The following is a 23,697-nucleotide window of genomic DNA, read 5'->3' on the forward strand; positions in this document are numbered from 1 at the left end:
CCAAGGATCACGAGAAAAAAAGAAAAGGGAAAACAACAAAAGAAGCAAACAGTAAGATTCCTGCCAGGATTCCTGGCAGCAAAATGACAAAATCGCAAGAAGGCATCCACTTGTGAGTATACAGAACCTACCCATGAACAACAAAAGATAAAGATCAAGTCAAGACCCTTCTACCGGTTTCTTTTTTAGAAAAGAACCCGGAGAAGGCTCGGGGGCTGCTAAATACCCACCACACTAGATCAAAATTTTCAAAACTCCTTGACCTTCTAGCTTTTTACCAAAAAACAAGAGGCTCGGAGGCTACACTCAGTGAGTGCAATTTTTACTCAAGAAAAGAACACGGAAGACATCAAGACCCTCTAGCTTTTTGTACCAAATAGCAAGAGGCTCGGGGGCTACACTTACTGAGTGCATTTTTTCCTCAAAAAGTGCACATCGGACAGCCAAAAGACCAAGGAGAACATCTCAAGATTTCACTTCAAGAGGAACCCGGATCGAGTCTACAACAACCCGGCCCTTGAAGCTCAATCATGAAATGCTCGGGGGCTTGTCGATGGGAAACCCTATGGGCCCCCCATGGACTATACTACGGGGAAGTGGGCCTTAGCAATAAGACCCACGGCCCAATCGTCAAAGATGGACACGAAGCAAGCCTACGACTCGGATCATACAAGGAAGGACGCTCGAAACAGAGCTTAGGACTCTAACCTTGTATCCGAGTAGTATTCAAGCAACCTTCTGCAGCACCTGGACTATAAAGGGCTGTTGAGGGTATCACCTGTAAACATCGCATACCCAATACTCAAAGCAATACGACGCAAATAGGCTAACGCCAAACTGGACGTAAGGTTATTACTTGACCAAGTCGAGGGCCTGAACTAGTATAAATCGTGAGTCTCTTTGCGTAACCGCCGAGTTCCACTATTTGCCGAAGCCCGAACAACTGTCCTAGGTACCCCCGTGGCAGGATATCGGTGGTAAAACATCGACACACTCACTCAATCGGATGATCACTATCAGGTTAGAGTGAGTAGAGGGCTCTCCAAGCACTTCCCTAGCATGGACACCAAGTCCCAAGGGTACTAACCCTCTCCCATGGCCGACCACACACTTTTTTTATAGCCTCGAGGGCTAAACTAGCCGTTAGCCCCTTCACTGGGCATTCTGCGCAGGCACCAGACGCTGCAACAGACGCTGTAGTGAGTTTGGTGCAGAGTCTGGTACTGTCCAGAGAGCTCTAGAACGTATTTTTCCACACCAGACGCGTCTGGTGCGCGTCCACCAGACGCTCCCAGCGTCTGGTGCCTTCTCCTCGCGTTAGAAATACTCACCAGATGTATGAACAGTAACCACGGATCGTCTGGTGCCAAGCGTCCGCTGAAAACTGCTCAAAACGCGCTAAAAACATGCACCAGACGCACCCACCAGACGCATCTCTGATGTGTCTAGTGCCAACAGACGCGTCTCTAAAGAGTCTGGTGCCAGACTTTCTTCCACTCAATTGGCCATAACTTTTAGCTTCGAACTCCGAATTCAATGATCTTGGACATTTTGGAAAGCTTATTCAGAGGGCTACACAACCCACTAGCCCCCTTTATCCAATTCACAAAGGATAAAAGCAGTTTTTCAAAACAAGAATCATCTCCTCTCTTTTTCGAAACAAGTTTTTCACTAAAACTCCTCGAACTTCTTTTCCTTTGCAAATGTGCCAACACCACCAAGTGTACATCACCATGTGTATGTGTGTTAGCATTTTCTTAACATTTTTCAAAGGATTTTCACTTGCTCTTACCACGCCACTCGATCTTAGAACGTCGCATAGTTAGATCGCTCAAGTGGCACTAGATGACCGATATGCAAACAAGTTTGCCCCTCTTAATAGTACGGCCATCTATCCTAAATCCGGACATAAACTTCTCTACACACCTATGACCGATGAAATGAAATACCCTATAGGTTTATACCTTTGCCTTGCGTATTCCATTCCATATCCTCCAATTCCGGTGCAACACATGCACCAACGTGACCAAGAATGACATGATCCACTCCATATCATCACATGATCGTGTTGGTCCATCGATCTTGACCTCACTTGCTCTTCACCGTTGCGTCGGTCCATCGGCGTCAAGTCTTGCCCAAGCTTCACCGCCTCACGGTCCATCACTTTAAAGCCTTTGACTTGCCCTTCACACTTGCAACTGGTCCATCGAGCCAAGCCTCATCTTGATCTTCTCCAACTTAATCACATGACTCCATATCATGTCTCATATGCAATGAGCTCCTTCATGACACCATCACCTGTGGACTAATCTCCTGTGTATCTCACATATCACACATATTAGTCCACCTAAATGTTGTTAATCAATTATCAAAAACCAAACAAGGACCTTTCAATCTCTCCCTTTTTGGTAATTGATGACAACACTACAAAGATATAGAAATTGAAATTTTTGGACTTTATGCCACTTATCCAACATTTAAGCTCTATGTCAAGATTTGGATAAGTACCACAAAGTCAACTTTGTAGTGATAGCTCCCCCTACATGTGTGCTCAAATAGTTTGGTTTCAAGCTTGCACACATGCATAAATATGAAATTTTTGGGAGAGTTATCACTACTAAGTGATGCTAAGGTATATAGGATAAACCTTTGAAGCGTGATACCAATCGGAGTTGCACATTTGAAGTTCATCCTTAGCATCATCATGGTTAGCTAGATACACATGAAACAAAGCTAGATACCTCATGAGATCAACATTATAGGCAAGGTTCTAGCATCACTTATAAAAATATATGTATATCTAGCTACCAACCTATGCATGCTAGTTATCAAATCATCATTCAAGTTCTATAACTAGCAAGCACCACACAAGAATTGCAAATAAAAAATAAAACTTATGCAAATGCAAGCAAGCACATGAATATGCACATATCAAATGTAATCAATCACGCTCATGAGCTTGCTCCCCCTACTTATATGCTTCTCTTGTCTAAGAATTTTTGATCCTCCTCTATTCTTCAATCTTGCTCCCTCTTGATCTATGTCCATGTGTACTCCCATCTTTGTCAAATTTATCTTCCTTAGAATGCTTCTTGCATATCTTTGTATAATTATCTCCCCCTTTGTCATCAATAACCATAAAAGGTATGCTTCATTTGATACAAAGGGTGGTACTATGGTTAGATGGTTGAATCTTGAATCTTGCATTTTTGATGGACACATCTTGGATTTGTGTTAGAATGACACCACTTGTAAATCCCATATGTGGTTGCATGAATACCATGTGTAGATATGAATAGGGCACTCTCCCTATGTCATAGCACTAGAAATACCACATGTAGGTCACTAGTAGGATCTTTGACCTTGATACCAATGAGTTGGGACAACTCCCCCTATGTCAAAGCATATGTCAATCCAATTGATCATTTGAGCTCTTGATGAGGGTGGCTTTCTTGATTTGAATTGATCACTTAAAGTTGAGGATCCCTTGTGGAACCACCAATTTTATGTACTAAACACCACTTGTATGAATACCACTTGAAAGGATGTGATGATTTAGACAACTTGATCTTGAACTAGCAATGTGGAAACCACTTGTTGGATTTGTCAATTATAACCAATTCTTGAACTAAATTGTTTCCATGAGCTTCTTTCTCTTTGACTTGAACTAAAATGATTTGCCTAGGCTTCCAAGTCCGGTTTGATCCAATGACAAGCTTGCGTCACACCTCACTAGAAGGGTTATCTTGCCAATATTGTTCTTGTCACTTCAATCCAAAATAGATCAAGTACTTTGGGTTCACTAGCTCATGAATAAACTCATACACATACCACTAGATCAATTAATCATTCAAGCAATAGTGGTAGGCTATGAATTTAAAATATTTCATTTGTTATGCATGACCCTAATAAGTATGTACTATATGCACTAACCATATACTAGTAAGGGATGAAATGATCATGCACATTACAATGATACCTTTGCTGTGTTGGAGAAGAGGATAGTCATATAGATTCCAATTTCGTTTCTCTAATAGCAATGTGAAGTCCATTTTATAAGCTTGGCGAAGACCAATAGATACCAATTTTGAATTTCATGCTTCACCCATATGAAAAGAATACCACTTATGATCAAGTGCGTTATCTTATTATGGTTGGCTTGCTTCAATTCTTGATCTTTTGCTTGCATAAGAGAACAACTAAAAATACCACTTGAAGTTCAATAATTCTCTCTCTTTTGGGTGTTTCTTGCTTTCTTGGTCAATCCTTTTGATAGCTTCAACTAAGCATCTTGAACATCCCTAGATCATCACTTCCATGTTGGCCTTCCAAGTATCTCACTTGTCTATCCCACTCATTGGGCGGCTCGCCCCTCTCTAGGGAGAAGTGATCTTTCTCTAAGAACCATTCTTGACACTTATTTGAATTGTCTTTGGTTGATTGATCCATGGACTTAATCATGATGAGCAAACTTGAATACTTCTTCTTTAAGTCCTTTTCTTTCTACTTGTTTAAGTCCTTTTATTTCTTCCAATGATCTTCAATTGTCATTTGAACTTAAACTTTGTCTTCATATTGAGTTTGGTCTTGATTTTCATTTTGAGTACCAATGTGTGTAACAAATACACTCTCAATCAAATGGCTTTATATTCTTGATTTGTCATGCTTCTAACTCATTCCAAAACTAAACTTAGGTTCCTCAACCACTTATAAATATGATTCCAACTTGAGGACCTTTCAATTTGAGTGACTCTAGATAAATCCAATAATTATCACTTTTCTGACAGATTCTGTACACTCCAAGGAAAAATCCATATCTCTCGATGTACAGCTCAAAATACCATGAAATTTGGTGGAGATGTACTTCATTGAGTCTATTAGCAGCCATAAAAATTTGAGCTTCATTGGCCTTCTAGATTGCTACCAGTTTGCACATATTCCCACACTGCTACATGCTAAAAACTGCTGCGCTTGTGTTGACAAGAACCACTCTAAAACCGAAGCAATCCTTATTCAATTCTCATGAAATTTGCACAGCAACTAATACCATAAGTGTAGAGAATGCATACTAAATTTCAAGACAATCCAATAAGATTTGATCATTCAAACTCAGACTTGATCATAGCTAGCTCAGATTTTGAATTATAGGACAGATTTCATAACTTGAGCTAATCTTCTTCAATTTGAACCAAACTTGATGTCAAGTTGTTTGAATACTTTCACAAGATATATATCCATTTGTACCACATTCTAAGGGTTATCTTGTGAACATATCCATCCAAACCAACTCAAATTTGATTACTAGGCATTTAATCCATTCAAACATCTCATAGCAAGCAACATATGCATATATATCTAATTCATTCAACTCATATGCACCCAAATGAATGTGATCAACTAGAGATATACCTTTGTAGTTCATGATCATCCACTAGCAAGCTTCAACTCAAACATTTGCAAGCCATCAATTATAACCAATAAATCACTATAACTTGAATTATAGTACTTGTATGTTGTAGCACTTGAACTTCACTTATTTTGACTTGGCATTTGGATAAGATATGTATTCATAGCTTGAATCAACATGTGATGAACAATATATAACCAATTTAATCAAGCCTCCAATGCCATGGTACCTACACATATTCATCCACTTTTTTATGGTACCCAAACTAGTTTGGGTCCTCTCAAGTTAGGTGCAACATACTTAGGCAATGCCTCAGTATGAGTAGCGGGATGTTTTGCAATTGCAACCATAGAGGTACCATTGCTATCCTTTCTAAGCACATTATTATTATCAATTGGGGACATGAATGGGTCATGTGTCCCCTTTCCCGGCATGAGTAGCAAACTCTCTTTGATTGAGCCTTGTCTTCCTTGCTCATGTGTTGCTTCTCATTGCCTTGCCTCTTCTCATTTGCTTGATCCTTCTTCTCGAGCTTGGTAGGACACTTTGAGGCAACGTGTCCCATGTCTTCACATTTTAAGCACTTGATGTGAGCCAAATCTTTCTTTTCTTGAATCTTGCTCATCATCTTGACATCTTGAATAGGAGTTGGATGCCTTGCTCTTGCTTTGCCACCCCTTCTGGTTTTCTTCTTCATTATCTTCAAGTCACCACCATCTTTGTCTTCATGGTTGGTCTTGACTTGATCTTGGGGCTTCTTTTTTGGACATGACTTGGCAAGGTGGCCCGTCATGTTGCACTTGTAGCACATGAAGTGAGAAAGCTTTTCTTCTTCTAATCTCTTCATTTCTTTCTCATACTTCTTTTTGCCCCATCTTTTGCCTTTGATCTTGGAGTTATTGTAGGTGATGCCATTCATGTTGCCATATTTCTTGTAGCTCTCTAATAATTTAGAGTGTGTGGCTTTTGCAATCCGCCCAAACCAACCTTGGTCATCTTCTTCTTTATGAACCCAAGACCACATTTGTCACCATAGTATCTTTGAGTCTTCAACATATGCTCAAAGGTGACTTTTGAGTTATAGCACCTCTCTAACTTGTCACTCAAATTCTTCACTTCACTCTTGAGCTCATTGTTCTCCTTCAAAAGGTCAGTCTCACAAGACATAGAAGTAGAACAAGCATCTATATGTGAAGAACATGGCATAACTAGTAAAACATCACAAGAGGTGGATACATGCTTCTTGCCTACATCACAAGGGTTAGTAACATGTGATTGATCATTTGACCCAAGTGATAAGCTCTCACTAGTTTTAATTTCATTAGAAAGCTTCTTAGTGAGAAAAGCGTGATCTTGTAGCAAGTTATCATGAGCAACACTAAGTTCCTCATGTGAACAAGTAGTAACATATAGTAGATGCTTTTGTTGTTCACATGTGGTCTTTAGAAATGAGTTTTCATCTTCTAATTTTATTGTTTTAGCTTTCTCATTTTCTAAAGACATGGTCATGCTAGCAAGTCTACTAACAAGCTCATCATATGAATCATGATCAATCACATTGCAAGTTGATACCTTTGTGTCACCTTGTGACATGAAGCAATGTGGTGTAGTGGATGAGCTTGGAGTAGCAATATCAACCGAGCATGAATCATCACCATCACCATCAAGTGTGCTTGGAGTAGAATCATCACTTGCAACACTTGAGGCATCATCATCCATCTTGTCAAGTGAACTTGTGGTAGAAGAATCATCATCATCACTTGACCATGAGTTGGAGCAATCCTCCACAACCAAATTGTGGTCATGCTCAACACACTCATGAGCATCTTCCTTGGGCCCATCCTCCTTCTTGAACTTGCCATCATCCCATGTGGAGGAGTCACCAAAGGTGTGCTTGATGGAGTCTCATAGCTCATGGGCGGTTCTCTTGTGGTTCACCTTGCAAAAGTGCTCAAAACTCAAAGCTTCAATTAGAAACAAATAAGCATCGGAATCAAGTTCAAATAGAACCTTTTAAGCTTTGGTTAGAGTCTTATGGTCCAATACATGGGTGAGACCACTTGTGACAACCCACCAAAACTTAGGTCCCATGGCACGAATATGATCAATCATGTGGTGTTTCCACCGTGCAAAGTGTGTGCATAAAAAATGCGTGTGTCACATACATCATCTAACCCTCTAGATGTCATCTTCTCGGTCAGTGAAGACCAAATAGAGAGACCACGGCTCCGATACCACTTATAGGGTCGAGATGGCGGACTAGAGGGGGGATGAATAGTCCTTTTTAAAACTAATCGCTCTGGCTAACCGATATAAGTGCGGAATTAAATCCGTCGGACTAGCCAAGACTTCACCCCTCTATCTATAACTCTACAAGCACCTTATAAAAGATCCTAAACAAGAATTAAGGTGCCGGGCTAGCTATGCTCTCCTAACAAAACTAGCTTGCAAGGTCACACAAACATAAGCAACTAGTACTTTAGCAAGCGGGGAGAGCACCTACACAATTCTAGTGAGCAAAAGCACAAAGCCAATCTAAGCTCACTAACAATGCTCAAGGATAAGGCTACACAAGCTAAACCCAAGAGCTCAACTGACTTAGTTACACAAACTAAGCAAGACAAGGGTTCTACTTCTAGCTACACAAGCAAGAAGGCAACTAGCAAGCTACACAAGCTAACTAATTGCAAAGGCAACTACACAAGCATACAATATATATCAATGTAAATACAAGGCTTGTGTATCGGAGAAAGCAAACCACTGAGAAGAGTAGACAATGTTGACACGGTGATTTTTTTATGAGGTTCACTTGGTTGCCACCAAGTTATGTCCTCGGTGTGTCGACCAGCACCTTGGTGGTTCCTCCAGTATATGGCTCCCAAAGCCAATGCCTCTCAAAGGCATGCCTCTCAAAGGCACCACGAGCGAACCCACACACAAGTGTGGTAACTCAATGACACGCTCTACTAGTGTTGCCCTTCGCGATCTCCGCGGGGCGAGCACGAACCCCTCACAAATTCTCCTCCGGAGCACCGCATAATCTCCACGCGTGCTTCCACGGAGTCCCTTGCCACCAAGCCGTCTAGGAGGTGGCAACCTCCAAGAGTAACAAGCACCATCGGCTTGCAACACGATCACCTAGTGCCACTCGATGCACTCTCTCAATGCAATCACACTAGAATCGCTCACTTACTCAATCAGATGATCACTATCAGGTTAGAGTGAGTAGAGGGCTCTCCAAGCACTCCCCTAGCATGGACACCAAGTCCCAAGGGTGCTAACCCTCTCCCATGGCCGTCCACACACTTCTTTTATAGCCCCAAGGGCTAAACTAGCCGTTAGCCTCTTCACTGGGTATTCTGCGTAGGCACCAGACGCTGCACCAGACGTTGCAGTGAGTCTGGGGCAGAGTCTGGTGCAGAGTCTGGTGCTGTCCAGAGAGCTCTAGAATGTGTTTTTCCACACCAGATGCGTCTGGTGCCTTCTCCTCGCGTTAGAAACACTCACCAGACGCATGAACAGTAACCACGGAGCGTCTGGTGCCAAGCGTCCGTTGAAAACTGCTCAAAACGCGCTAAAAACATGCACTAGACGCACCCACCAGACGCGTCTTTGATACGTCTGGTGCCACCAGACGCGTCTCTAAAGAGTCTGGTGCTAGTGTCTGGTGCCAGACCTCTTTCCACTCAACTGTCCATAACTTTTAACTCCGAACTCCAAATTCGATGATCTTGGATATTTTGGAAAGCTTATTCAGAGGGCTACACAACCCACTAGCCCCTTTTATCCAATTCACAAAGGATAAAAGCAGTTTTTCAAAACAAGTATCATCTCCTCTCTTTTCCAGAACAAGTTTTTCACTAAAACTCCCCCAACTTCTTTTCCTTTGCAAATGTGCCAACACCACCAAGTGTACATCACCATATGCATGTGTGTTAGCATTTTCCAAATATTTTTCAAAGGATTTTCACTTGCTCTTACCACGCTACTCGATCCTAGAACGTCGCATAGTTAGATCGCTCAAGTGGCACTAGATGACCGATATGCAAACAAGTTTGCCCCTCTTAATAGTACGGTCATCTATCCTAAACCTGGTCATAAACTTCTCTATACACATATGACCGGTGAAATGAAATACCCTATAGGTTTATACCTTTGCCTTGCGCATTCCATTCCATCTCCTCCAATTCCGGTGCAACACATGCACCAACGTGACCAAGAATGACATGATCCACTCCATATCATCACATGATCGTGTTGGTCCATCGATCTTGACCTCACTTGCTCTTTACCGTTGCGTCGGTCCATCGGCGCCAAGTCTTGCCCAAGCTTCACCGCCTCGCGGTCCATCACTTTAAAGCTTCCGACTTGCCCTTCACACTTACAACCGGTCCATCGAGCCAAGCCTCATCTTGATCTTCTCCAACTTGATTACATGACTCCATGTCATGTCTCATATGCAATGAGCTCCTTCATGACACCATCACCTGTGGACTAATCTCCTGTGTATCTCGCATATCACACATATTAGTCCACCTAAATGTTATCAATCAATTATAAAAAATCAAACAAGGACCTTTCAACCACCAAATAGAGCGCGACAAGGAGTCGCAAGCTGCTGGAGACACCACTGGACTCACCGATAAAAAATAAAAAAGCAACTCTAATGCCACAACATACGTGCAATACAAAGATTAAAAAAAGCAAAAAAGAATAAAAATGCTTATAAATGTATAAAACGAGAAATTATATACAAAAAAATTACAGATATAAGTATACAAAATTGTTGATTTTAAAAAAAAAACATGAAAAATACTAGGTTAGAAAGAAATCAGCAAGCAAGCTAGAAAATAGAAAATAAAAACGAAATATATCTTATAAGCACTTGCGTGCCGCACATGATGTTAACTAGTATATTATAAAAAAAGGGGTTGCCCTAGGTTGAAGATGGTAAGAATAAGAAGTCTTTCTAATTTGGAATGTTCACGGTATATGCATTTCTAACATTTTCAACTCTATTACTTCTTTCCAATATATGTAAAAAAGGGGTTGCCCTAGGTTAAAGAGAGCCAGAAGTGTTATAATATATATATATTTATATGGATTTTTGTAATCCGATTCCGGCTATAACCTTTTTGGCACGGTTCAACCAGTGCCGGCCCTAAGGGTAGGCCAGGAGGTGCGACGGCCGAGGGCCCAAGCGGAGGAGGGGCCCAAGCCCAGATATACAAACCCTCAGGTCCTATAATCCATTAGGCATTAGCAAACTAATAAGAAGAGAGACATAGAACTGGCTAGGCGGTCCAAAAAGACAACATTAACATTTCTTTCTTAGTTTCCTTTCTCCACGGCCCTCGGGTATAGAGGAGACGAGGAGTCACGCTGCACACAACACACTCTGATCGTGAGTTCGGGACGTGCGCCTTACACGCGCGGAGCTGGCGAGCTGCGCCGCCGCGAAGAGCTAGACTTATGAATTGCGATTCTTTGCTTCTTATGAATTGCGATCACCGATTAGTTGTTTAGGCCCAAGGTATTTTTTCTTTTTATTTTTAATCCAAATTAATTATTTGTATAGTATTCCAGACTTCTAGTACTTTGTACCCATATAATCATATTTTTTTCTAATTTATATGTTAGAATTTTATAATATTACCTAAGAAACATTTGTCATGGGTGAGAAAAAAAAACGAATATATTATTTTTTTAATCTACATTATTCCTCGATAATTATCATACATCTACAAATATATTCCTTAATCTATATTGTTTCTCGATAATTATCAGACATATTAAATTAAAAATATGTTATTGAATTTGCTTTCGTTTTGTAAGTAAAATTAGTGCCTATATATTATAAGATTTTATACATGGTCAAGAGCCATTACGACGAGATCGCCGGAGGGCCTTTAAAATCCTAGGACCGGCACTGGGTCCAACCACCACCGTATTGCGTGCAAGTGCACGTCCACATCGTGGCCTGATTAGTCTTTGAGCTGGGCTATATTTCTCTTGCTCCCCGTACGGCACTAACCGAACCGAACAGCCCAGGAATCAGGAGCAACGGCCTGGCAAGTCACAAATCCTTTTCTAACTCGTGGGCCGGTCGTTTGAAATCCAGTGGGCCAAATGTACATGTTGGAGTTCGTATGGCCCATGAGCCCAACAAGTCACCCCCATCCCCCAACCGTGGGGGCTTTTTACATATTTACCATTATTATGATCGCCACTTACAGAAATCGCACTCTTAGAATGACGCTTACAAATTTAGCCGTTTTAGTTCGCGCTCCTTTCATTTTTACCACTTTCGCCTATGTGGCATACCAGCTCGTACTGACACGCTAGCACCGGCACGGGAAATGACCCCGCTGCCCCCGGCCATCTTTCCCTTGCTCCGTCCGTCCGTCCCTGGCTCCCTGCATGTGACCCAGCCGATGAGCGCGCTGCGTTGCGCCGCCTTCAATGCCCCCCGCCGGCCCGCCCGCCTCCCCCGCTATAAAGCACCTGCCTCGCCACTTCTCTCTCACGACCACACACCACAGCAGCAGGCACAGCAAGAGAAGAGAGAGCAACAAGAGCGAGCAGGCAAGCAAGAAGAGAGAGCCGAGAGCGCGATGGCGAGGTCTTCCAAGACGATGGCGGCGGCGGCGGCGGCTCTGCTGGCCCTGGATACGACCGCCGAGGCGAGGAACATCAAGACGACGACGACGGAGAAGAAGGCGGACAACGACGCGGTGGTGTAGCCGCAGACCTTCCCGCCCTTCGACCGCCTCGGCGGCGGCGCGTCCCCGGCGTTTGGCGGCCTCCCCGGCACCTCCGGCGGCAGCAGCATTCCCAGGTTCAGCCTTCCCGGCAGCGGCAGCAGCCTCCCTGGGTCGTTCTTCCCCGGCGGCGGCAGCATCGGCAGCATGCCCCTCTTCGGCGGCGGCTCCCCGGGCTTCAGCGGCTTCGGCGGCATGCCCGGCTCCCCGGGCTTCAGCGGCTTCGGCGGCATGCCCGGCTTTGCCACAAACAAGAGCTCGAGGAGTTTGTGGCGTGTACTACGTATTCATCAAGCTTCAGTTGTCACTAGAATCCGAATGCACAACTGAGAAGAGGAAGTACAAAGAGCAAAGAAAAACCAGCAACCAACTAACCAAGCTAGTTTAGCACGGGGAGCAGTTGCTCGACAAACTGAGCGCCTGGTCCTCATCAATGAGAGCATTCTGGTTTAATCTTTGTCCAGCGGCTTTTAGCTTGAGGATCATTCTGCTAAAAAAAGGCATAACCCTTTGCATCGCAAGATCCAAATAGTTACGGACTTAGGATGAATGGATGATCACTGAAGCACTCCCTTTCCACATTTTTCTTTGATGAAACAGGAGGCGACTGAGTCCCTACTGGCTATATATATATATATATATATATATACACACACACACTCCATTATAAACTGAAAACAGAAGAAAAAAGAGAGAAACAAAAACAAACAAGCAAAATTAAAGAAAGGAATCTAATCATTGGGATGAAACACCCACACACCCACTAAAACTGGACTTGCGTTATGAAATACTCCATAGATGACGTTTTAGCTCTGGGCATAGGAATCAAGAGGAGTTGCACAGATGAGAAAGAGAGAAATAGAAATAAAGATATATTGGAAAAGACAAAGTTGCGTTGAAAAATACGAATGATAACTAATTTAGGGCAGGTAGAAGGCTAGAAGGTCAACTACTATGAGATGGAGGGAGTGGATAAGATTTTTTAGTGAAGCCAAAGCCATTTTAAAAAAACATTTGGCAAAAACGGCTCCAACAATAGTTTTGTAACATTTTACGTCGAATTTGTGAGAAGCCAGAAAGAAGTCATGCTTTTGCGGCTCCGGCTCCTCGGCCCTACATCTCAAAATAGAAAGCGAGATTTGACTTATGTGAATGTGGTCATCAAAATTATACTTTGGCCGTTAATTTCTCTTGTAATATATAATAATTTGTGTCAACAAAAGTTTCATTAAAAAGTATTTCTAAACACAAATCTAATATTACTGCTTTTGTACTTTAAACACATTTTTTCAGGGACGGACGCATGCAGGGTCGCATGCAGGGAGCCAGGGACGGACAGACGGAGCAAGGGAAAGATGGCCGGGGGCAGCGGGGTCATTTCCCGTGCCGGGGGCAGCGTGTCAGCACGAGCTGGCGTGCCACATAGGTGAAAGTGGTAAAAATGAAAGGAGCGTGAACTAAAACGGCTAAATTTGTAAGCGTCATTCTAAGAGTGCGATTTCTGTAAGTCGCGATCGTAATAATGGTAAATATGTAAAAAGCCCCGGCCGCGGCGCCCAACGGTCAACGGCACGATGCGGCACCTCCTCCACTCTCGCCGCTGCCTTCGCCGCGGCGGCGGCATCCCTATCGGCCTCCACCACCACCTTCCTCTCCTCCGTCCCCCCTCCCAGGTCTCCTCCGACGCCGATCTCCGCAAGTGCGCAGGCTACGCGCTGCTGCTCCTCGGCTGCGGCGCCGCGACCTACTACTCCGTTCCGTTCCCCGCCGACGAGCTGCACAACAAGGCCGTTCCGTTCCGGTGCGCGCCGCTGCCGGAGGACCTGCACGCCGTATCCAACTGGAGGTCTGGAGCAGCACCACGGGGTCCATGCCCGCGTCCTCCTGCAGGCAGACTCGCTCTCGGCACTGAGGGCGCGCTCGCCGCCGCGAGATACGCATGCTCAGGCCGGCGTCGCGCTCATGGACAAGTTGATCGATGTTGATGCTCAGAAGAAGACCGTCACGGTGTAGGCGATACGTGTTTCGGAGCTCGCCGACGTGCTCAAGGAACATGGACACAGGCTGGAGAACTTTGCGTCCATTCGGGAGCAGCAGGTCGGAGGATTCATTCATTCAGGTCTGTTGCAGAGAAATATCCACCTTTCAAATTTCTTATTCCAAGCTCCGAGGAGATGTTTATCTTTGTGTCATAGATTAACAACGCTAACAGCTGAGACTAGAACATGTAGATGTAGGTGATTTCTGTGAAATGTGTGAAATTATCTGGAATCAGATAAGCCTGTTGATGGGTTTGAAATGTGTGTTTCAGAATCTGATGGTCCTTTTACCAGTAGACAGTAGTTAAGTAGTTTCATAGGGTCCTTCTATACTGAGAAAGCTCTTCTCATCATCCTATCCGAATTCCTGAGATCTCCAATTGTAGCCGGTCCCAGTATTCCTTCGCAGATTGTACAATTGTGACTTACTTACCCAGTTCAGGCCTATTCATGATTCAACACAGGTTGGTGCCCATGGCACTGGTGCAAGCTTCCCTCTGGTTGATGAGCAAGCCATTAGCATGAAACTGCTTACCCCTGCCAAAGGGACAATAGAGAGTTATCAAGGGAGAAGGATCATGAGTTGTTTTATCTTGCTCGCTGTGGACTTGGTGGCCTAGGTGTCATCGCAGAAGTTACTCTTCAAAGTGTAGAAAGACCTCAGCTTGAGCTTGTGGATCATACATTCGTTTCAAATGCAGGTGAGGTCAAGAAAAAACACAAGTAATGTCTCATGGTGTCAATAATTACGTTGCTATAAAATTATTTTCCCTGTGCAGTTGTAATATCCTCAAATTTCTTCCTTTCTCTCCTATGCAGGAAGTGGCTCTCCAAAACAAACATATTAAGTACTCGTGGGTTGCATATACTGACACAGCTGTTGTTTTCCAATGCAATCCTCCCTCAAAGTGGAGACCCCAAAATTGACATCAAAGTATGGAAAGGGAGTATGTTCAGGACCTTTATTGCGAATCACTGGAAAAATATAGGTACGCACACTTGTTATGGTTTGATACCCCAAATTCGAATGTTTATGGTGTTCTCTTTGCTAATGTTCAGGGCAATATTTCTCTGTTGAGTTTTGGCGAAAAACACTTCCTGAAAATATTGGCAAAAAACTGGAAGCTTTTACTTAGAATTCATTTTACAAAACTACAGATATTAATGCCAAGTTATTAAGGAGCCATAACACCTGAGATCAGTTTCACAAACCTACAACATTCTCCATGGACCCACATGTCAGGCACACAAATCCATGTGTGGGTCCACACACATAACTTTGTGGCTGTCTGGCTCACATGTGGGTCTAGTAAAATGTTGCAGGTCTGTGAAATTGCTATCTGGTAGTTCCTAGATACTTGTGCTGTTGGGCACAAATAGTTGTAGTTTTGTGAAATTAACTCATTATAGCTTGAGCAGTAGCACATTATATCAAGCCGATACTATTGTGAGATTTTGATTTTGGTGAGCAGATGCTATTATAGTAGTTATGCCATGAAAGCCATGAAGACCAAAGGCTTATGTACTATCAAGGATACTTAGGCACAAATATTTATGTTTTTTCCCCATCGTGATCTAAATTTTTTTAGCAATGTACTATCAAGGATACCTTATATAACATACATCTTTCCTTACAGTTAACACTAGTAGAATAGAAAGGAGAATACCTAGAAGGTTGTATTTGCAAGGATAGCTAATTTAAGCCGAAGGAAACATCAATCCAGCATGGAATTTTCCGTAAACAAGCCAGACTTAGAGATAGTACAAACCTACTATTCAAATTACAACAATGCTTCAGAAAATATTATAATATAAGTCATATCTGTAAGCCTATCCAAAATTCAAAAAAGTATGTACAATTTATGACACCTTTCATGCTCATGTACCCAGGTTTTACAAATCTTCTACAGAGAAGCACCAGATCACTTGTTCCACTAGCTCATCCATTACTCCTTTCAGCCGTTTCGCGATACCTATGGACACTATGACAAGAACAACAATGTACACAGACACTCCTATCACTAATGCGAGGATGTAAGCAGAGGTCCTCAGTCTCCTGCAGCTTCCAGCAGCATACGCACCCATGAGGCCAAACAAGTTCAGTATCATGGCGGTGTGCAACGCCAAGATGGCCTGCTTTTCTCTGCATACTCGCTTGATCAGAAGTAAGACCATAATCACAAGAGACGCCATGAAAGAAGTTGCATTGCAGTAGAAGAAAGCCTTGTAACGATTTGGATAGCTGCTCCGAAGGACCGGGTCACCGGCTACGTGACCAGTTTGGCCATCATCCCAGAGGCCACCGGGTGGGTTCATGGCAGCTTCGTAGGTGACAGTAGCTGCAAGTGCTGCGAGGAGCAACAAGTATTTGGGCAACTTTTCATGCCAGAGATCTCGTGGCCCTCCATTGTTGACTGCTGTATGCGGCAATATGAAACCAGCTTCTCCCTCTGTTATGTCAAAGAAGGACAGGAGTCTCTGCAAGAGACCCTCAACCGACTCGGACACAACCAGAACAACTTGGAGCGTGATGTAGACTAGAACTGCAAAGACCAGGACGAGGACATATATGGATGTGGATACCTTCCTTGAGCTCCCAGCAGCGAATGCACCCATGAGCCCAACCAGGTCAAGGACTACGCACACGCTGAGCGCGTGCGACTGTATTCCTCTCGACGAAAGCTTTCTGTTCACCAACAGCATGATGATGGCTAGAGATGAGACAAAGGCAGTTGCATTGCAGTAAAAGAAAGCCATGTAACGACGTCGGTAGTTGTCATTGAGCACTGGGTTGCCGACGACATGGCCTGTCTTATTCTCTTGCCAGAAGCCGCCAGGTGGACTCAAGCCTGCCTGGTAGGTTAGGCTTGCTGCAAGAATGGCAAGGAGCAGCAGAAGCTTGCGCCTCTTCTCCAGTTTCCACTTCATGTTCTCATCATCCTCTGGCGGCAGCTCAAACAACTTCTTGAGCCATCTGGGCACAGATTCCTCCAGCCTGTCCCTCACAATTTTCCTCCATTTGGCAATATTTGGGAAGACTTCTAACATGAACACCATGACATGGATGCCAACATACAGGAACACTGGAATGACAAGCACGGAGACATACACGGATTTGGACACTTGCCTGCAACTTCCAGCAGCATAGGCACCAATCAGCCCAAGAAGGTCCATGATCATGGAGACCTGCAATGCACAGTACTTGATTCCTTGGGTGCTGAATATGTTGCTGAGGAGGAGGATAAGTATAACCAATGACGCGACAAAGGCTGTGGCATTGCAGTAGAAGAAAACCAGATATCTCCGTGGATATGTGATGTGAAGAACTGGATCACCGGCTAGATAGTGATGCACACCATCAGCAGCCTTTGCTTGCCAGAAGCCACCCGGTGGGTTCAGCCCTGCTTGGTATGTGACGCTCGCCGCAAGGATTCCTAGCAGAAGCAGGTACATGCGGGATTTCTGGAGAAGCTGGTCGGCCTCGGCGGTTTCATGTGGATCATGCACTGCACGAACCCGGGGATCCTGTGGCTCGATCTGGTCCAGTCTCAGATACCTTTGCAGCGTGCCTTGGACACTGTCAACCCAGTTCTTCACAGGCTCGCAGAAGAACACCAGAACCTGAAGGCCGATGTACGACAGAACAGCAACCACCAGGGCAACGACATAGATGGATGTCTTGACGCTTCTGCTGCTCCCCACGGCGAACGCACCGGTGAGGCCGATCAAGGCTGCACCCGTGCACACCCAGAGGGCGCACGAGCGGAACCCGTGACGGGTCACGGTCCGGCTCATGAGCAGCATGATGACCACCAGAGACGCCACGAACGCCGTGGTGTTGAAGTAGAAGAACCCCATGAAGCGGTCCGGGTGGTGACCGCGGAGCATGGGGTCCCCGGCGAGGTGGTCGCCGTCCTGGCTGTCCGACAGGAACCCGCCTGGCGTGCTCAGCCCGGCCTGGTACGTCACAGTCGCCACAAGGGTCGCGAAGATGAGGAGGTACTTGCGTGAGCGCTCCACGGTCCCACGCTCTTCGTCTGGCATGGTGTCGTCTGCGCCGGCGCCGCGCCTCCTCAGGGCGCACAGCACGAAGAGCAGGACGTGGGCACAGACATAGGAGGAGACCAGGGCCACGAGGGCGACGACGTACGCGGACATGGCCAGCTCCCTGCAGCTGCCCGCGGCGTAGGCGCCCATGAGGCCAAGCTGGTTGAGTATCATGGCGGCCTGGAGCGCGCGGAGCCACCCGCGGTGGCGGCTGAGGGATTGCATGAGGAGGAGGTTGATGGTGACGATGGAGGCGACGAAGGCGGTGGCGTTGAAGTAGAAGAAGATCCCGTAGCGGCGGGCATAAGTGACCTGGAGCACCGGGTCGCCGGCGAGGCGTGCACCGGCGTTGTCGTTGTCGGGCCAGACTCCGCCCGGCGGACTCAGGCCCGCCGAGTAGGTGACGCTGGCCGCCAGCATGGCCTGCAGCAGCACGTACTTGCGCAGCTCCCAGAGGAAGTAAGCGTCCGCCTCCCTCGCCGTGGTGACCATTCCGGGCAGCGGCGGCGGAGGAGCGGCCGGCGCCGGAGCAGGTGGCCGGTTGGGGTCAACGTCAACGAGCTCCGTCTCTCCGCGTCTGGAGCTTGGGGACTGCGGCATGCTTTCTTGCTTGGAAAGTAGAGCTCCGACGACGAGTACGTTAGTGGAAAGCGGCGGTGATTTTAAGAATGAGCTCCGCCGCGTGGAGCGAGGGCCCGTGACCGCGTCGGGATCGTGTCGCGGCGTGGTGGTACATTCCCAGAAAATAGTAGCTGAGCTGAGGACGGTGACGGACTGGTACTACCAGTGGCGTCCGTGACTTTGCCTTGACCTCGCTATTGACTCTGTTGTTTACTCCTGCAATTTCTTGGGATATCCGGATCCCAGTGTAAGTGCTATGTTGTTTCTTTGTTCATGTAAGATGTAACTATCTCGGATCTTTCGCTGCATTTACATGTTCTTTTGTCCAGATCGTATGTAATGAAAGCAATTCTGTTTCCTAGTAGTGGGAGGAAACTTTCATTTTCGGAGTTTCCATGGCCTCTGCCACTTGTGGTCGGCATATATTCGCTCAAGTAATATCCCTTTCGTCAGACTGAGCGAAATGACACTAGCGACCGGCGCCGCCGGAGCTGGCGGCTCGTGGTCAGCATCAACAGCGGCTATCCGCGTCTGGAGCTTGCCCTGCTAGTCTGCTACAGTGCTGCGGGAGTGTTTTTCTTGGCAACTCCAAACACTTTCGGTGCACAAAACGGTGGTGCTTTCATGGCGATACGCCGTGTGGAAAAGTGGCGAGCGTCTCCGACCGGGCCGTGTCCGTGTGGCGTGTACAGTCATTCCTGGAAAAGAATCTTGCAAGGGGACAACAGTAATTTCTCTCTCCGCAAGTGTTCCTGGTTGTCGCCATTTGCTGAAGCTAGATTGCTAGAAAACCATTTGTAGTTTCTCCGAATTTTGTTGTCGCTCTGGTAGAGGGTTTTAGCTCCATACTTGCCAATTGCAGTAGTCAATAAATGGAGCCCAAATCAGTTACAGAGCTTCTATTCAAGACAGGACTGAAGAATAGATGAAAGAGTGAAAAAAAACCTGCTTCTTGGCCAAAGGGGGGGAATTGGAGGCTTCCATAAAGTGGGAGTTTGAGTTAAGACCTGTTGAATTATTTTTTTTACTCTGCCTCCAAAAAGTGGAGTAGGGGCCCTCTTTAAGGTCCATGTTAGAGTGAAAATAAACTGCTCTTATTATTTTCTCCTACTTATGTCTTCCCTATATGTAGACTTAGGTTTGGTATCTGTTGTAATACTCTGCTGAAGATACATGGCAACCATACTGAGATGAAACAAATTACTTGCATTATCTTGCATTTACATGTCCAACTACTATGAAATCTCAAATCTCAAATGAACTCACGATGCAGTTATTCCACTCCCCATCAACCACTTTAATGTCCATGTTTCTAATTACTTGCAAATGCAAACAGTAACTCATGGGGAATTTACCCAGTGCTACCAATTTACTGTATTCTTTTTTCTCGAACCAGACTTGCTCAATCTTACCCCGCTATCTTAAATTATAGGCCATTTCGTTTTTTATATAATAAAATAAATATATTTAGAAAAGACAAAACAATCTATAATTTAGAACGGAGGAATACATGATAACAAAAAGTGATAGAGAGAATTATCTCTATGGCCCAGGAAAAAATGCCGTTTAGGTACATGACCTTTTTTTTTCGAACTTGGCTCTATAGCCTTGGAATCAATTTTGGTCGGCTCCGTGGCCTTCCGTTCGTTTTGGAGGGTTAACGGTGTTAAGTGAGGGGTAAAAAGACAATTTTCCCCTTGAAGAAAAAAATTATAAAAATACAGAGTTTTGTTGGTTGTATATTTGGAATAATAGTAAGTAAATAAATTTAAAACATAACCATATGCAATCAAGTAGACATATATATATATATATATATATATATATATATATATATATATATATATATTGCAATAAAATGATCTTATCCAACGCATTAAAATTTCACAAATGCATTGCAATTAAACCATAGTTTCAGTTTCACAAATGCATTGCAAGTATGGGTGCACTATGCTGCGCACTCGGTCTACGGTCCATGTACCGGGTAGTGCTGTGAGATCAGTCCACAATGGACCGTGTCCACAATAAATGTGTATTTGATATGTATTTGAGGATTTGTTTTTATAAAGGAAAACGGCCATTAATTGCGAATGACGTTGGAATGATGTCATCAAGCTAACAAGAGCTGCACAGGGCACGGCCGGTCGCTGCTTGCATCACGCGCTGTGGCGCTGCTGTGGGTGCGCTCTGGAAGGGAAGGAGTGCAGATCGTGTGCTGCAGGCCGCTCGGCGAGCTGGTGTGGTGCGGCGAAAGTGGAGGCGCCAGGGAGGTTGGGGTGGAGATGGCCGCCGGTGCTGGGCACGACGGCGCCATGGAGGGGCTCGACGCTGGAGGGGCCGCGCCTGGCTGCTCACGCCTGGCTGCTCGCTGGATGAAGGGCAGCTGACCTGCTTGCTGTGGGCGCCGGGCTCCACCCTGGAGGGTTGGCCGGCAGGCTCCGTCCTGGAGGGATGGCCGCGCCGCGCCGGGCCGCTGGGGGAGCCGGCCGCGCCGGACCGGCCCTGGCCGCGCGCGCTGCACGAGGAGAGCGGCAGCGCCTCCGGGTCGGCGAGGAGGGACGGGATGGGGGCCAGGCGGCGCCGGATCGCGCGGTCCCGGGGCGGGAGAACCCGGCGGCGGCGCCGGATCTGCAGGCGGGGAGGCCGGCCGCGGCACCTGCTCGCCGGCAGGGGCGGGGGCGGCGGCGCCATCGCCATCGGGCTGGGTGGGTGCGAGTTTTTTTTTTTCTATCGATATCGAGACGGAACCGCTCGGGTCGGGGCTGGGTGTACGGCGGGTGAAGCAGATGCTGAAGGGCAAGTTTGTCTTTTCACGAGACCAACAGTGGAGAAACTAACAGACAACCCTAACCGAGTAGAAGGAAGGCTATGAACACAAACAAATTTTGTTTTGAAGCCATAGAGCCAAGTTAAAAAAAAAAGGAGGCCATATATCTAAACAGCATTTTTTCTAGGCCATAGAGATAATTCTCTCAGAGTGATAACAATCAAAAGATGGACATACCCCTCACGTGAATGAGGTTGGTCGAAGGTTGACTAGTGGTTAAAAGTCTTAAACAAGAATTTGTAATATAAATTTAACTTGTCCTTGCTTAAAGTAAAAAGGGTAGGGTTATTGGCAATATATTTTTCCTAATAAAATTAAATGTAGGAATTCGAGTTGTCAAGGGCTGTTTGTTTCCAATATGCAAAAAGAAGAAAAAAAATACACGCAAATATGAATGCCAGATAATATTTGTGTTCCTAGTATATGGAATCCTAGCATATTTTTAGGACAAGTCACCGGTCATTTAAGTGGAAATGTCACTCCTTGTTGCGTTGATTGTTGGGAAGCTTTTCTGTGACCAAGCCATAATTAATTCCATAGATTAAAATAAGACTTAATTACCGTCCATCCAGGTTACACCTTGCATCAAGCCAAGAGGGATTGAACTTGATTGATTTCTTTTAGAGAGGTTAGTGCGGTGAAAGGAACAAGAAACGACAAAGTGGTCAAACCGGGTTTTTGGAGAAGCCAAAAATACGAACTTTTTAAAATTTTTCTTGCAATGTGTGAAGCTTGTAGTCGCTAGGTCAAACTAGAGATAATTTATAAATAAATTGTTGCATACATGTAGTATTGCTTGTAGGAGCTTGCCAGAGTTTCTTGGATGCGCTTAGGGTTTTGTGTCGAAGTGCACAAATCTATAGCACCTTTTCTCTATCATATTGAGTTTGTCTCAATTCCTCTTTGTGTCTCCGTCAGACTCTTGATCCAATTTCATCAAATCATAAAGAGGAGAATACCCTTTACCTTTTCCCCTTTATCTCTCTATTATGAAACCCCTCTCTCGAATCCTTCGCATTAAATAACCATAACCCGACATTGTTGTTACCTTGGACTTAACCCTGAACCCCTAGAAGACCCCACTAGGAGGTGTACATGTTGGCAATGCATGTATACCAATATATAGGAGCCCATGGCTTGTAGGAGTATAGAAAACGAAATAGAATTAGAAAAGGATAAAAGAAATGGAAGAAAATGGCAAAGGCCATTTTGGCCCAGAACTGCCTGACCAACCCAAGGCGCCAGCCAGCCCAGCTCCTCCCCTCCGGCCCACGCGCGCGCACGGCCCAGCTCTCCTCCCCGCCTGGCCTACGCGAGAGCGCAGCGAAGCCACGGCCTAGCTCGCCTCTCCCACTCTTGGCCCAGGAGCGCAGTAGCTAGGCCCAGCTCGGCCTCTGGCACCCACCAGCCCATGAGCGCGCGTGGCCCAACCAGAGCAGGCGGCCCGCTCCATGCCGCGATGCACCAGGCCGCCTCCGCTTCACCGCGCCCGCTGACAAGGAGCCCCCACCGGTCATCCCTTTCCCCTAGTCCCCCTCGCCTCCTCTGTTCTGGCAAAAGCAGAGCACCGCGCGCCGCGAGAAGGAATCCCAGGCCACGCCCCGCATCCTAGCCGTCCGGACCTGACCACCAACCCCCACGCGCGCCCGGATGCGGCCACGCAGGCGATTCGCGGCACCACGCCCTGCCCCAGGTCGCGCCGCGCCGCGCCGCGCGTGACGTCATCGCCGTGGCCCATGCCCACTGACGCCACCCGCCTCCACTTTTTATCGGCCGCCGCTCCAAATTGGAGTCGCCAAGGCATCCAGCGCCTAGCCTGGACCCCACCAAGCCGCTGCCCACGCCGTGAATCATGGGCGAGCAAGCGCGACAGAGCCATGACCGCCCTGGAGCCCACTTCCCTACAGCCGAAGCAGCCGAGCACCTGCCCCAAGCGGCGGATGGACGCCACGTGCTCTGGCCGTCGCATCAGGCGACCACGGACGCCCAAAACCG

The 23,697-nt window shown here is 46.0% G+C and overlaps 1 protein-coding gene and 2 pseudogenes across 1 annotated transcript; 2 read left to right on the top strand and 1 right to left on the bottom strand.

The window, feature by feature from the left end:
* Positions 1–11,941: 11,941 nt before the first annotated feature.
* On the top strand, positions 11,942–12,498 carry LOC136535970 (MFS18 protein-like; annotated as a pseudogene).
* Positions 12,499–13,742: 1,244 nt separating this feature from the next.
* On the top strand, positions 13,743–16,209 carry LOC136537662 (L-galactono-1,4-lactone dehydrogenase 2, mitochondrial-like; annotated as a pseudogene).
* LOC136537661 (uncharacterized) lies at positions 15,959–19,197 on the bottom strand. The gene has a single exon (XM_066529620.1). The coding sequence runs from the start codon at positions 18,852–18,854 to the stop codon at positions 16,101–16,103; it is 2,754 nt and encodes a 917-aa protein (XP_066385717.1). The 5' UTR covers positions 18,855–19,197; the 3' UTR covers positions 15,959–16,100.
* Between the last annotated feature and the right edge of the window lie 4,500 nt (positions 19,198–23,697).

The sequence above is a fragment of the Miscanthus floridulus genome, chromosome 2 (assembly GCF_019320115.1).
Source record: "Miscanthus floridulus cultivar M001 chromosome 2, ASM1932011v1, whole genome shotgun sequence".
NCBI classification, from domain to species: Eukaryota; Viridiplantae; Streptophyta; class Magnoliopsida; order Poales; family Poaceae; genus Miscanthus; species Miscanthus floridulus.

Bases quoted from the DNA above. Each gene is read 5' to 3' on its own strand.
- LOC136537661 (XM_066529620.1), bottom strand. From the start codon at position 18,854: ATGCCGCAGTCCCCAAGCTCCAGACGCGGAGAGACGGAGCTCGTTGAC.